Below are 15,900 nucleotides of genomic sequence, written 5' to 3' on the forward strand. Positions count from 1 at the left end.
ATAACTGCCAGATTTAAAGAAAAAAAACCCAAACTTTTTCCTGCATGAGACCCATTAAAAGTTGTTGACTTTGAGCACCTGTACTTAAAATTGCAGCATGTTAAAAAATCCCCTGATCCTTAAAATTTAGGGAAATTTGCATGCCACTTTTAATCAGATGAGGAGATCAAGAGCCATTTCATATTTATATCAGTATGCTCCTTTGTATTTCCATTGTAACAAGATAAGTTTTGTCAATTTTCCTTGTGACACTGGAAGCTAAAAGAATTTACAAAAGTATCAGTAAAAATGTAACTTAAATTTTTTGGGTTTGATTTAAAATTAAGTAGTGATCTGACCTCATTCACTTCACCATAGGAGTCAAGTAATTAAGGTCAGCTTTAACAGTTTTCCATGTTCAGAAGAAAGACTTAAGTATTTAAGCCTGAATAAGTCTATTTAAAGTCTTTTCTTATGAAATCTAGACTAACAAAATGACCTTTTTTCTTTGTCCAAACAGCAAACCCGCTGGATCAGAATCTACCCCCAAAACACGAATTTCAGATCTTCCTCCTGTTAACCCTGCACATATAGGAGGATACAGACTTGCTACAGCTACGTTTGCTGGTATAGAAAATAAATTTGGTTTATATCTTCCAAAGTTCCGAGCTGCTGCCACCGCCTCAGCTCAAGCCCACAGCAGCAGCTGAGTCCCAAAAGATAAGTTTCGAGTGCACCAAGTGAGGCAGTGGAGAGTTCACAAGTACTGCTGTATTTTTTTCCAGTCAGCTGCATGTGTTCTAGCTGAACTGAGCTTGCAAATCTAATTGCTCCTTTCAAATATTCATACATACCTGCATTTATTTATTTACACACAAGGAACTGATTGAAGCTGTGGTTCTCTGCCTTGTTTTAACCAGTGGCATGAAGCTGTAGCCTAGACCTTGCCTTGCACAGCTTGCATTTAATGTTACTGTACATATTGTACATCTTTGTACAGAGACATCAGGGCATCTATACACGTACATTTATATAATGGGTATTGCGGTTCAAATAGTTTGAAATGTACAGATGTTTTGAAGGTGTTTTGTTAACAATCGTGACAATAAAATGTTTAAAAACACTTGGGTCAGTTTGATTCTTTGAATCCACTGGAAGTTGTCCAGTGTGATTGTTTTTCCCTCCACAGAGGAAATGTGAAGATCAGATGCACAAATGCATTTAATGAGGGGACAGGACAGGACAGAGCCTCTGCAGGAATGCCCTTCACTGCTAGTTACAGCAAAGGAATTGAAATGCAATGTGCTGCTCCTAAGTGTCAGAGAACACAGGAATTAGATGAGCACAGGCCAGTGTTTTATTTTGCAGCACTACTTTGTGACAAGGAATTCGCTCAAAATCCCTGGCAATACTAAATGTGTAATAGATAGTACTTCTATGGTAGCATATTCAGAACACAGTGAGAGATTTGCCAGTTACTAACACACTGAAGAATTTTTACAGGGTTTATTACTCAGAGTGCCTTTTTTTCCTGAATAGAAAACTTGTTATAAAAAACTGAAAGCATTCTCTCTGTTTCTAGATTTACCATGTTTTACCATGAGATTAGGTTATTCTGACAGGGGGAAAACCTATTTACTTTTGTATTATTTTTATATGCAAAACTGATTGTGTTTACAAGTGAGTGGAAGTAAAAGGAGAAGAGAAAGTGAAAGCTTGGACTATTTCTGGCTTAGTGTCTGCCAGAAGTTTCCCTGGTACAGTATTTAAATGCAAAAATGCCAGAGGAAATAGGGGAGTTTAGTTTTTTAGAGGAACATTAGTCACACCATCTTTGCAGCCAGAGATGAGATGAGTGGTTTCCAGCCTTGCCTACTGAAGTTTTCCATGTTTCTTACAGGGTTAAAGATCCTGGAATAGAGCATATCCAAGTGGTATAAACTGATTTCAGGTTCTGTTTTCTTACTTGGGTGACAGCAGGCCCATCAGGGATTAAGTCAGTTTGTGAAGAAATGGCTTCTTAAGCACTGAACACCACACAGACCAGGCTTTTGCAGCTCTAGCCTCTAAGGAAGATAAAAATTATTTTGGTGCTGAACAGTATTTCATGAGCCAGAGGTTACAATATGCTGACCGTGGAAGTTTGATGAGTATTCTGCAATATGAATATGGATAACCCCTTTAGAAGGCTTCCTTCTTTATTTGTTGTATTGTGTTTAAGGAATTTCTTGTTCTCTACTGTTCTGGATAGACACAGGCTTCCAGAACTCGCTCCTGTACCTGTGAATTTTGTCTTGTGCTTTCCTAAATAGACACAAAAATGGTGGGGACCCACTGACACTGAATCTTCATCACAGCTTGCTGACTGCCTCGATCAAGGCCTTAGGAGACTTGACAATGCACAGCAGCATTTGTATTTCTTGCAGCTCCAGAACTGGACAGTTTGGCTCCCAGAATCCACATTTACAGCATCTAGCATCACTTTTAGTCTCAACGTTGCAGGTATGGCTTTTAAAACATTTTTAATTTAAATAAAATTAACATTTGAATTTAAAAACATTTAATAGTTTACTCAACTATTCTGTGAGGGAGGACCACAAGCAGGAATAAAGATGGAGTAGTAATAAATTTAATAATTGAAAATTAATATAAGGTTGAAACTACACAAAAGTATTGCCATATGACCTGCATGTATGCAAAAGAAAGCTTTACCTACTGGATTTCTGAAAATAGAAGTGTGAGGGAAATGTATTATTCAGTGAAAAGTACTGTCAGTAAAAAACCCCACAAGAACAACCAACCAAAAACCCAAGCACCCCCTCCCTCCAAAACCATCAAACCAAGAGAGCTTCTGCTTGTTAAGAATTCCTTCCTGAAGGTGCAAACAGGCATGACGTGCCTGTTGTGGCACAGTTCACAGGCTTCAGCTGAACAGAGCTGCCCGTGTGGGGCTGAGGAGAACACACAGGATAAATGTGTGCAACCTGAGCACGTGGCTGCACTGAAAAGGAGGGACACACTCTTGATTCACTAACACAAATGGAAGCCTAAACACACTCCACTTCCAGAGCCGCCAAAACAGAAAACCTTTTGAAGATAGAACTGCTGTGTCTCTATAAGCTGCTCATAATAATAGAACTAAGACAAAGAGAAAAAACCCCAAAATTAACAGAAAAGTTAAACAATGAAGAAACAATGACAATACTCCTGGAAATCACATGAAAGTGATTAAGGAATATAAACCTGTTTCCTATTTTTAAGCATATAAAACCAGCTCTTCTGGCAGAACAATAAGCTTGTAACAGATTAAGAACAAATGTAGAGTCCTAAATTAAAGGCTACAAAACTGATTTAGTGCCTAATTAGTAAAACTCACCATATTTATTAAAAAACAACCCAAAAGAAACAGCCCCCCAGCAACCTGTCTTGATAAAGAACTTCATAATGTGCTAAGAAAGAAAGTAACTTTTAAGACAAATTCCAACCTTTCAAGCCATTAAGAAGTTTTGTTTCAATAAAAATGTTAAAGATCAATAATAATAAACATCTTTAACTTAGTACAGAAAATTAGTAGTAAGTCTGTAGTTAACACAATGAAAATCATGATGCTATAGAAATTAAGTTAAAGTCTAATTCCTTATCCTTTGGAAAAGAAAAATTTGCTAACAGGAGGGGTTTTGCTACTGGCCAATTGCCATGGCAGTAAGGGGTGGCTGGGGGTAGAAAACAAGGCTGTGGTGTGTGTAAAACAAAAGGATCAGCTCCCAGAAACTTTAAACTACTGCAAGGGCACAGATTAGAGGTCAGGGCAGCTAACAAGTGCTCGTATAGTATTTATTTATGAATCAGTCTCACCTTTTAATGCACCAATTCAAACAAAAGGAAATTGGTATTAAATATGTATTTCATTAATTCAGGTCTGATTATCATGTAAGTTTGTAACTACAGACAAATTTTTATTCACATATATTACCCACTACCAGAGTCTGAGGCTTATCTATATATATAAACAATGAAACTTGGAACATATGCATGCATATCATGGGTAATTTGAAGAGTTCAAATTAAAGAATGCTTCAGAGATTTACTACCTAATGACGGTTAGTGTGTAATACAGAAAGTTTTAGGAGCAGAACTTTTACTTTTCAGAAAGATACCGTTTCAGATTGGACTTTACAGAAGCCAAGTACCAAATTTATACCAGGTTAGTGTTTCAGCAAAAGAAGATCCCTGCAAAGTCAAAGTTAACTGTATTAAAAGTTACACAAATCCAAGAATGTGCTTGTAGTTTATATATAAAACACAACAATGCAAGATCTGATTTTCCAAGTCCATTGCTGAGTCCTAAGCTGTGATCAGAGCTGGCACTGCAGGGTGTGCAGCAGTCCCTCCCCAGGGAGGGCTCTACGCCGGGATGCGGGCGGCAGCCTCCTCCTCGGCGTCGGCTCTGTTGGCGTTGATCTCCGCCAGCGTCCGGCCGAAGCGCGTCCACTCGTCACCGCGCGGAACCGCGATTTGCTGGGGGACAGACACAGTTACTGCACCCCACACACAGAGCTCGGCTCCCCTGAGGGGCACAGCGCTTCAACCATGGGCACAACAGGTTCCAGTGGATAAGCCCACCTTTATTTTAGTGTAAGCATCAAAAGCTCTAACTAATAAACTAATTAAACTAAACTAAACTAATAAAGACCCCTGCACTGAAGTATAAAATGATATTATTATAAGCTTGTGCTAGGTAGCTGCACCTGAGAGACTGCCTGCAAAGGGAATTCTAATGCAATATCCTCATGCCATCAATTAGTCATGTACTACTGCAGTACACTACTACTGCTAGGTAGTACTACTGCACTACACATACTTGCAGTAGCAAAGCTTCCCTGTAAGAACAAAATCAAGGCTGCTGCACTGCAAAATTTTTTGTTCAGTACTTCTCAAGCTAGCAGCAGAATTCACATATGCCACAGTTACATAGAAGATAAAATTTCAGTGAAAAAAACCATTGATTCTTATTTCACCAGCCTTACAGTAAAGCTTTTTCTTTTTGACTGGATGACAGCATGCTAAAAAGTTAAGCTAGAACACCTTAAATAAAACAGTACTAGGAAATAGTAATTCAAAAATACAAATTAAACCTATTCATTATTCCTCTAATGACAGCAGAAAAAAGTGAAAGGCAAACTGCTAAATAAATACACCCAAGTGTTCTGCAATATACTTTGCACAATACATGACATACTTACCTCTCCCACGTCATATATAACTATTTGTCCCTCTGAATCACCTACAGCAATCTCTCTCCCAGAATGTGTCCATCTCACACGGTTCAGAGCAGGATTGCCCTCCACAGTGATGCTTGCAGTAGGCACCTGTACCAATTTGAAACACATTGCCAAAAATGCATCACGTTTCCATAAGATTACTATGGAATTCCAAGAGATTACAGAACACACCTAGGCCCTCAAAAGAAGTGCCCAACACTTCAGCTGGTGTGTGGTACACAGATCAAAGACTCTGTTCACAGTACAAGGGCCTCATGGCCTTAAGCTATCACCAGGGACATGACCCAAACAACACATCTGTCCCTTGGCCAAAGTGCAAACATCTGCATTCAAAAGGCACATCTGCACTCTTCTTGTGGGACAGGTGGCACAGACACGCTTTCAGGCAGTGACAAGGCACCCTGGGGTATCAGGAAGGTTTTGGACAGAGGGTAGGGATGAAATCAGTTGTTTGGCAGGTCAAGCCCTGTCCAAAAGGCTAGAACAGGCAATTCCAGTTTAAAGCTGCAGGCTGGTACATGGGCTAACTCCCTATATGTAGTTGTCAGATGGTGAAATGTAGGTACTAAGTATCTGTCAGGTTTCTCCTCTGATTTACCTCCAACAAATCTTGGAAAGGGTTTCTTCTATAATGAAGTTTATAACCCACACCAAAAAACCAAACGTTCCATTCCCTAAGTCAGAAACAAATGGCACTTTCACTGCAGCATTACTGTGGTAACAGGAGCAGCAGTGGTGTGTGTTCACACTGCTAAGCTGCAGGCTGACACGGCCTCGGGGTGGGAGGTCTATAATCACTCTCACAACATGGATCAGTATTACACCAACAGATGTTATGCTCTCTTGTTATAGGTAAAACAATTTAATTACTGCTGCTATTCATTAAGAGGAGTAATTTGTAACCCTGTAATCAAAGAATGCTATCTACTACACAGAAACTACTGGAACTACAGAATATGTAAACACGACAACAAAAAACCAAGCTATGGTTAAAAAACCCCTCAAACTATGGTAAACACCTGACTTTTTTTAAGAGTACAAACAATTTTCCAGCTGCATTTGACTGTTAACCTGACTTCTCACCTCAGTATCGTTGTTGAGATTCCACAGGTCAAGCCTGCCCATCCCATCCACACAGGCAAACAAGGCAGGATGAGTTGGAGACCACATCACATCATAAACATAATCTGAATTGTCTTCAAAGGAGTAGAGAGGTTTGTTATTCTGAAAAGCAAAGATAACAATGTGATACTCAAACCGTACATTTCAAAATTATAAAACTAACAGGTAAAGCAAAATACAGAACTTCAATAGTATTACCAGCAATAAGTAAAAAGTGATTTGCTTTAAAAAAATGCCACTGCAAAAATCAGCCAAAATCTAATCCTTTTCAAGTTTAAAGGTATGCTTTCCAAAGCATGCAGCCATTTTGCTGGCTCCTACTATAAAAAAATCAAATAGCAAGCCAATTGTAAATTGTAAATTTAATGCTTTAAGAATCTTGTAAATCAAGCCAGTGATAATTCAGTGACTATTACTCAGATTTTAACTCTGCATCCTCTGATTTGCATTCCTCAGGGCATCAGAGAAACGAGTTCACTCTAACAGAGAAAGAACAATTCTGGCAATGGAAATGACAGATATTTCAAATGTGAGCCTCATCAAGTTTAAGTGACATTAGTTTTGGTGCTGCCCCTTAGTCCTCCATAAAATTGTAGCAAAACATTTGGCTTATGAATGTATGAGGTAACTGACTTTATAACATGATCTACATTTGATTCCATTGTAATCACTGTTGATAACAAAGGGCAAAAGATTGAAAAGAACGGATTAGAAATACACAAGCGATGTACAAGCTGAAAGCAAAGTTTTATGCTATTAATCTTAGTTCTGCTCAGCAGCTGTCTCCTCTTTGCAGGACTGCAGCTAAGAAGCTCAGAACTTCACACAATTTGACTTCAGGTTTGTGAACTTCCTGAAGTAGCTTAAATTATAGCACCACCTTGTGTCAAGGGCTATGAAGAAAACCACTGAACTATCTAAGTTACCTTCGTTGTCCAAAGCTTTACTGTCCAGTCAAAAGAGGAGGTGACAAAAAGATGTGAGAAGTCTACAGGTCCAACTGCTGCATGGCAGTTGATACCTGTGATTGGTCCCTGGTGTCCTTCAAACATCTCACTGATTCCAGCTTTGCTGTTTCAGAATATACAACCAAGGTTAATTGATTTGCAAACCAAACATCCACAGACAGAGAGAGCACTGAAATGCAATTTAAATACAGCCACAAGAAGATTTTGCTGCCTTACACGGATGTCACTCCACTGCCAAAGGCTTCACCACAGCAGGATCACAGAAGACCAGGCTTGAGAACAGACCTTGAGTTCAACAAGTATTGTCTACGAACTCTAAATGCCAAAATATATCCTAGGGACAGGAGACTCATTCAGGTATTGGTCCACACATTTAAGTACGTTGTCCTCCAAGCAATAGCTACAACTTCAATTCATACAAAGGACAAAATCCACTCTCAGGAATAAGCATAAAACTCCCATTAAATTAAGAGAAGTTGCATATACCTTAAGGGCACGAGGTTCAGACATAAACCAGTAACAACATATTCCTGATAGCCTCCTATCAGGGGTGATGAAAAAGGAAGGAAACAGATGGGAAGGATGTTACACAAAAGTGATACAATTTGGGGTATTTTGGAACCAAAAAGCTGTGCAGCAAGGTGATGTCTATTTGAGATGAAACCTGGACACTGAATTGTATTTAAGAAGGCAATTGATAAGATACAGTCAGACAATTTCAAAATAGATTGAACAGCAGGAGAACGGCTAGCCAATTTAAGATTTGTGCGTGATGTTACTGTACAATTATCTACAAAACTGATACGAAGTTTGGAATGTTCTGCTACAATTCAAATAAATAAAACCACAGTGACCTATGCTGTCCTCATCAACACAAACAACTCATAATACCAATTCAATATTCCAACTATTTCTGTTTTTAATGAAGCTCTTCATCAGGAAAAAGTGCACTGGAATTCAGACAGAGATATTCTGAACTCCTTCAGTGCAAATGAGAAAGTAGGAACTTTCAAAAATTTTGAGTGTAAAGCATGCAGGAACTCATCCTTTCACTACTTTTATTTCATTGGAAGAATGAAAGTTTGTATTCACCTGCCATGACGGCATGCAGTGTACACTGAGCCCTCTTCACTGCCAACAACAAAGTTGTTGACATCTCCAATAGGGAAAGACATGCAGGTAACAGCCACAGCCTTGGACTGTTTGTGAACCAGCTCCATGCTGTCCTGTAGTGAAAATACCAGCAACTTACTTCATAAAAGAAATATTAACACCTACAAAATCTTTAGGTTTCACAATAGAAGATTTTTATTTTACTTGGACAGATTGGGCAGGAATAAGGAAGTTTTCTTACTACATTTGTGTTCACCACTAACACAAGTACACCAAAACTCTACAAAAGAAATAACAGAAAATACTTGATTCCACAGGTGGGGAAATATTTTATCATATATCAAGCTACCTTAATTCTATGTGTTGGGAAAATGTTGATCAATGTTTATTAGATCAACTGAATTTTCTGTAAAATATTAATCTAGAATACTTACTGTGTATATATGTATTTATGTATGTATGTATCAAATATATTTATCAAGAGTTATCTTACCTGTGGTTGGGAAAGCATATCCAGACTCCAAGAGCATATTTTTCCATCAGTTGAGATACTAATCAAATTATGAGCATTCTGGGTCCCAACAACATTTACACAGTACACTGGGTGCTAAGAAACAAAATATCACCAGAAAAGAATTCAGAAGTAATAACCAGTTCTCATACAATAATGTAAAATATACAACTTCACCATTTAACAAAGCACAAAAGCTTGATCCCAATCAAAAGTACAAACGATACTCCCCTATAAAACTGATACTTGTTTTTTCTGACACTGATTTTATGAATAGCCTGGTTCCTAGGAGTCAAAATATGGACCCAGACATGTAAGCATTGCCAGTGGAGTGCCCTGGACAGAACTCCCTAGCTGTGGAGCCCATCCCAGGGGGGCAGAGTCCCTGGAGGCGTTCCAGCTCGTACCGTGTGCGCAGCAGCCGAGAGCGGCGTCCTCTGCACCGGGGTTCTCTTGTTGCTGCGGTTGTCCCACAGCACTATCTGGCCCGAGTACGTGCCACCAACCACCAGATTGGGATGGAATTTGGCAAACGTAGCTGACATCACTGCAGACTGAAAGGAAGAAAAACAAACAGTAAGATATACGAACTATCATTCAGTGTCACTATGACGAGGCCAAATATCAGAACAACTTTTTTGCCAAAATTTATTCAGTACATTGTTTCGCTGCCCAATTACTTAAGGATTCACCCACCCTTTGTAACCCCTTAACAGTCTTTTTGTTTTAATTTATAGTAAAAAATCAAGTTTTCCTCCTCTTTTCTTTCACATGCATACACCTGTACTCCTCCTAGCATAGTTTATTAGCAAAGGAAGGCCCAGTAACACACAAGATTTTAATAATGTTTTGCCACATTCTGTAGTGATTACTTCTTAGAGAATGCAGAAATACATTTTGATATAACAGAGTTACTTTTGCAATCTGGGCTTTGACAGTAATGTGACAACATGAGGTTAAATTTTGATTCAACCATGTAATTTTCCAAAATGATGGGAAAAACGTGGATATCTTGGACTTGGCATAATGGAAGAGATTTGCATGTTTTTATCTTTCAGAAATCTACTAGAAAACCTCCATCTGCCTTTTTCTTGATGCAAATGTTTTTAGTTTTCATCCTCATTCCATTTCCTGAGGCTGTCTTCATTTTATCCAGTAAACTAAGCTGTAGTATACAATGCCACTCAAGCCCCTTACATACAAACATTTGTGGTTCAACCATTAGACAAGAAAGTTTTCCTGTTTTTTAAATAAAAAAGGAGTTCTCAAACAAGACTGAATTCAGAATGATGTCAGAAATTCTGAAACAGAATAATATTTCTCAGCTGAAATCTCTACCTATCAACATCCGTTGACAAATCAATGTGGTTAAAGTGAATGCCAGCCCAATGAAATTATTATATTGACAAACATAAGGAAGGTACTTGTCCAAATTCATCAACATCAAATCCCTCCCAGGACAGAATCATACCTGGCAGTGAAAGACATACTCTGGGGTAGTTTTCTTGTACTTCATATTCCATACAAGGGCCACTCCATCAGGCTCATGAGGTGCATCCTCATTGTTGTTGTAAGAGGCTACAAGTAATTCTGGATACTGCGTGGTAAGTGAAAAAGACTCAACGTAAACACCACAACTGGCTAATGGTGCAGATAATCCTAGAATCTTTGTTTTCTTTGCCAAAATAGGGTTAAAAACACCTTGCATCATAAAGGCACAAAAAACTGTCAGTTAAAACTGCAGTTGTTGCTAGTTTAGCTCCTAAACCAGCATTAACATACTCGTTAGTCTGGTTCTCTCATCATAACTTTCTTTTAACTTTAAAAGCCATTACTTGTAAGTGATCTTTCTTTTCAGTGAAGCTGAGTTATCTCTTCAAAGCAGTCCATAAACCAAACCCAACTTTCCTCACAATCCGAACCTTTTGCTACCTTTCACAAAAGATTAAAAGCTCTGTCTACTTTTTGCAAACCATGGAGCACTTAAGGAACACAGTTAGAAATACAGCCTGTATTGGCTGTGCTTTTATGGGAATCAAATGCACAGAACCACAACAATTTACAAAGTCCACTGTTTATTTTAGGCATTCTGCTTTACCTGAGATGACCAGTCCAGGCAGCTGACAACACGATGCTTTGACCAACGCTCATCAAAAAACTGCCTGTTTAAGGACAGCTTTGCTCCTGCTTGAATCTCTCTATAAACACAATTAGGAGATATTAATCTTAGATCACTTTTTCAATTAAAAGTATTGGAAATTCACAAAAAAGTATTTAACATTCACATTACCCTTCTTTGTCCTCTAGGTCTCTTCCACTGTAGTCAAAGAAAATGTTGATTTGCTCAGAAAGGGCTCTTTCAACAATCCTTGTGGAGTGATCAAAGAAACTTAAAAATTCTTCAGAATGCAAAATTTGTTGCTTTTCCTCCTCTGTGAGTTCATGAGGGGCAGCTGAAAAAAATTTATACAGATATTTTCTGGACTGCACACTTTCACCAATGCTTTTCAAGAAAGAACAGTATTTATCATGATTTTTAATAGGTTTTGCATTTTTTGTTTTGCTGGCTAAAAAGTATTGAACAATGAAATTTATTTTAAATTAATGGAACAAAAAGTTAAAAAATGTATTGATGGCTTTCTTTACAGCACACTCAGAATGTCTTGCGGTGAACAGTACCTTCTTCCTCTTCCTCTTTTTTTAATGTTTTTTCTTCCTCAGGTTCAACTAATGGTTTTGGTGCAACCACATCATCTTCCTCTTCCTCATCTAAGGAGAAACATTATGGTGAGACAGTCAGTGTTTCTAAAGGGGAACAATAACATTCTATATGAATCTCACATAAGCTGATGTAAAATGGTATCATGTAGCTTAAAATGGTTGCATTTGTAAAACGTAGTCCCAAGGATAACATCATCACAAACCAAAATATCATTGGAACACTGTCTCCACCTCAGTATCAGTTGCATAAACTGAAATAAGACACGCAGGAAATTGCAGAGAATCCAAAGTGAAATTTGTCTTCCAGGCATTTACGATTGCACACAGAACCATGCGGTGCATGCATGTTCTGTGTAACACACTGACACATTAATGCTGCGGAATAAGGAAAAATCAAATGTCTGAAAGAGTCTACAGAGCAGCTGCTTACTTGTGATCTGAAAGCATCAGTCTAATGGGGCTGCACATGGCATGAAGATGGCTTACATTAGCTTTCAGGTTGCTATTCTGAGAGGCAAATTTTGCTAAAGATAATAGCACAGAGATTACATTTTTTCTGTCATTCTAGATGCAAGTCTCATTATCTGTATCATGTTTGGCAATGAGAACTTTACAGGAAAATGTGTTTTCCCTAATTGCAATGAATAACATAAAATGTTAATGTTCAGGAATACTGACAAGTCTTACAGCACTTTCTGCATTTCTACATTTTATTCTTTGAATACTGTAAACCAGAAAATACCTTTAAATTACTTAGAATTGTGGGATATGCTGGCTTTTCTTCATCCACTTTCTAGAATAAGCTTCTGAAAAGACTTGTTTTTATTGGTTAAACAGCTATGTCACCTGCTTATAAGGGAATGGCAGCAGGAGACTGCCATGCCTCATCACAAGTAATGAGACAGTATTCAACAGGGACTAGGCTTGTTTGTTGCAGCCATCTCCCTGACCCATGTTCAAAGTTATCTAACACAAAAAGTTAAAAAAAACCCCAAAATCCACATGCATGCACACAAAAAGAGTAAAAAAAAAAGGGGTGGTCAAGGGATGGGAAGCAGCTGCCAAGCCATGGTCCCAGCAGCCAGGCCAGCTGACTAGATAGCAACAACCAGATGGTACTGCAAGGATTGTCTCTCTGCTATGAGGTGGCAATGGGATGGCACAACATTTTTCTGCCTGACTGCTTCCAATCATGTCTTTCCCCAATGGCAAGCCTGAGCAATTACCAGCACTCCAGGAGGTCTACAGACAAGCCTTTACCCTGCAAACAAAATACAGCTTGTAGGCCATACCAGCTGCCAAACCACACACATAGTGATAGGTTTAAAGAGGTCTGAAAATCTTTCTAACTCCATAGTATAGGCAATAAAAATATAACTGTACCTGCAGGAAAGAAAGCTTTAAATGACACTGTATAATGCACACAATAATACAAACTCCAACTTAATCAAAATGATAATGACGTATGCCAATCCTGCATTACTTGAAATTGAGCGATTTTTATGTTCTGACAAGTTTACAGAACTAGGATAAATGGCATGAATGATTTCAATATATGCTCATACTTTTGAACCAAATGGTGAAGGTTAAAATCTTTCTTTTCAAGGGCCTCAATCAGCCACAAAGGAAAACAGTAATCACTGTCTTTTCAGCCAGCCCAACTGCATTTGTCAGCCCTTTCTCCGTCAATGCAGCCAGAGCAATCAACCTGCCAAACATTCAGAATGGAAAAACAATCTGAAAATACAGGGTATAATGCACCTGCCAGTGAAAATGGCCATTTCAAGAAAAGCTAGTGATCTCAGTGACCCTGCTGAGGAGGCGGTGGTGCAAAGGGGAAAGAACCCGTAAAAGAATTCTTAGTGATCTCCACTCTCTTGCACATTGACACTTCCTTACAAAGCATGCCAATTACAGCTTTTGTGCTACTTAAAAAAAATGAAAGCTTTTTTGGGCAAAATAATCACGCTAAGAAACAGAAAGACACTGCTCCTTTTTCGATGGATTTGCACGCACAGTGGACTCGTAACCTGAAAACTGGGTAACTTGTGGCCATTCCAAAGAAGGGAAATCTTAATGTCAAATAACTAGAGGTGTGAACAATGATTAATTAAAAAATGTAATATGAGTTAACACACATGACTTTGAGAACAACACACACAGGATCACATATTCAAATTACAGCCACTTGGATAAACCCCCCCTCTTTTTTGCTCTGCCAATCTTGCAGAATTAAATGATTCCTTCAAATTTAGAAATTTGTGTTTGGGTCACCCTGGATACATTATTCCAGCTTTGAAAGTCCCAAATTAGAAATTTCAGCCCAACCCCCCATTAGTCATACTACACTGATTCTAAGTACCATTTTCAGTGACAGGAGTCAAATTCTTGTCAAACGTAGATGGTCAACCCCTTAGTGCTATATGACCTTCTAATCTACATATTTTATTCAAAAGATCATATAGTTGATTGCTCCTGCCTTTTAATGTTTGAAACATAAATGGCATATATTATACAGAGCTCTAAATTCCTTCATAGTACTTTCACTGCATACAGCCAGCTGATATTACTGCATTTAAATGCAGGATACAGCACTTATTTTAATATTCTCAAAGTATCAGACTTGAAATTGAACATGTCATCTCACTGATTTATCTGTAACTGCATAAATCTAAAACCTTCTCTCTCAAGAGGAGTCACAAGTAAACTTTCTTATTACGGGATATAGAGAAAAAAAACAAAATAAAAATAATCCCCACATATACAAGTTCTTGACCTCATTATCCAATACTAGAATGCTTTCTATTCCAAACCCAGGAGACTTTCTCGCTGTTCACAAAATTAAGCTGCTGGACTAAAAAACAAAGTAAGTAATGTTTGTTTTAATTACTTTTCCTGTCTCTCCTTCATCTTGAATTTATTTAATAGCAGGCCAGATGGCAGAAATTGCAAGGAATTAGCATAACAATAATACAGCACCCAGCAAACACTGAAACACTGGACATACTATTTCTGACAAAGTTCCATTCTAGTAAGTCCAGAACCCACAATACTGTCATGCACTGCATTTATCTCAAGGCAGCTACCTAAATTTGAAACCTTAAGGGCACTCCCCAACTGCATCCACCTTATTCATTATTGACTATACCCACTGGCATTTTAAGACACTTCAATTGTCAGTGTACCAAATATGATTTCAGATTACAAAACGGCGGCAAAGACTTGGAAAAGTCACAGGGCCATGAAGACAGGAAATGGGACTCTATGTCACATCAACATCTCGATGAATATTCATTATAATATGCTAAGGGATTAACTCCATGTTGTTTCTGACAGGCAATCAGGGGATCTAAGGTTACAAACTCAGCAGTAAAGTAGCTGCTATTTTTATGCAATCTTTAATAGCAACAAATGCCTTGCCAATGAATGCTAAAAACAGATTTAATGAACCACTGAATTTTTCTTTGAGTTAACATCAAAATTGTGATATATTTTGGCAAGACAGAAAGAAAAGCAGTGCTGTAAATTAGGCTGCACCTCGCAATAACACTGTAGAGTGTAGTTCCAGTTGTCTGAGCAATCTGTTGCTGCAGAGTAGGTTAATCAAAGTTAAATCATCTGTGAAATGGGTGGCTTTTGTTAAGCCAAATGCCTTCACATCAAGTTTTCCTATCTGTACTTCTGTACATTTAAGGCATGTACTAGATAGTATGGAATCACAGAATATTCTGCATTGGAAGGGACCCACAAGGACCATACATGAATATACAATGGTCTGTTATTTCTTTAAAAAATATTAAAATGCATAAATCCTGCATTCACTGTACCAGCATCCAAGAAGCAAATCCCATACATCATATTTTTATTACTCTGCTTAATAATTTAATTCTGTGTCCTGGAGATGTTTGCAGACAATTATTCCTCAAAGAGTGGAGTTAATGCAAGAATGCTGTCTGCAGTCAGCTGTGATTTCACATGCACAGTATTGTACAGCAGCACTAAGTAGCAAGTTCCCAGCTAGTCCTGGAAAGCCTTAGTTGTGACAGCTGAGCAAAATCATATTCCCCTACACACCCATCTTTCTTTGGATTAGCTGATTTCCAGGAGAGATCCTGATTTTATTGTTTTGTAATACATAAGAATCAATCTTCCTAAGGCGGTTTCTCAAATACTTTGAGGTCATAATAAATCAACATATTAGTAC

The 15,900-nt window shown here is 38.2% G+C and overlaps 2 protein-coding genes across 5 annotated transcripts in view; one reads left to right on the top strand and one right to left on the bottom strand.

Annotated features, from left to right (window-relative positions):
* The window catches only part of SLC25A12 (solute carrier family 25 member 12), a 48,147-nt gene extending 45,003 nt beyond the window's left edge, over positions 1 to 3,144 (top strand). The window contains exon 18 of the mRNA XM_063400523.1: positions 500 to 3,144. Coding sequence (XP_063256593.1) covers positions 500 to 689 — 190 coding nt within the window. The 3' untranslated portion in view covers positions 690 to 3,144. The remainder of the gene's footprint in view (positions 1 to 499) is intronic.
* Positions 2,587 to 15,900, bottom strand: part of DYNC1I2 (dynein cytoplasmic 1 intermediate chain 2) — a 28,378-nt gene continuing 15,064 nt past the window's right edge. For all 4 annotated transcript variants that reach the window (XM_063400526.1, XM_063400528.1, XM_063400525.1 and 1 more), the window contains 11 exons: positions 11,655 to 11,744; positions 11,266 to 11,428; positions 11,074 to 11,173; positions 10,447 to 10,572; positions 9,383 to 9,529; positions 8,958 to 9,071; positions 8,444 to 8,577; positions 7,310 to 7,454; positions 6,345 to 6,485; positions 5,223 to 5,348; positions 2,587 to 4,497 (listed from right to left, as the gene is read on the bottom strand). In XM_063400526.1, coding sequence (XP_063256596.1) covers positions 4,384 to 4,497; positions 5,223 to 5,348; positions 6,345 to 6,485; positions 7,310 to 7,454; positions 8,444 to 8,577; positions 8,958 to 9,071; positions 9,383 to 9,529; positions 10,447 to 10,572; positions 11,074 to 11,173; positions 11,266 to 11,428; positions 11,655 to 11,744 — 1,400 coding nt within the window. In that variant the 3' untranslated portion in view covers positions 2,587 to 4,383. The remainder of the gene's footprint in view (positions 4,498 to 5,222; positions 5,349 to 6,344; positions 6,486 to 7,309; positions 7,455 to 8,443; positions 8,578 to 8,957; positions 9,072 to 9,382; positions 9,530 to 10,446; positions 10,573 to 11,073; positions 11,174 to 11,265; positions 11,429 to 11,654; positions 11,745 to 15,900) is intronic.

The sequence above is a fragment of the Prinia subflava genome, chromosome 6 (assembly GCF_021018805.1).
Source record: "Prinia subflava isolate CZ2003 ecotype Zambia chromosome 6, Cam_Psub_1.2, whole genome shotgun sequence".
In the NCBI taxonomy this organism is placed as follows: Eukaryota; Metazoa; Chordata; class Aves; order Passeriformes; family Cisticolidae; genus Prinia; species Prinia subflava.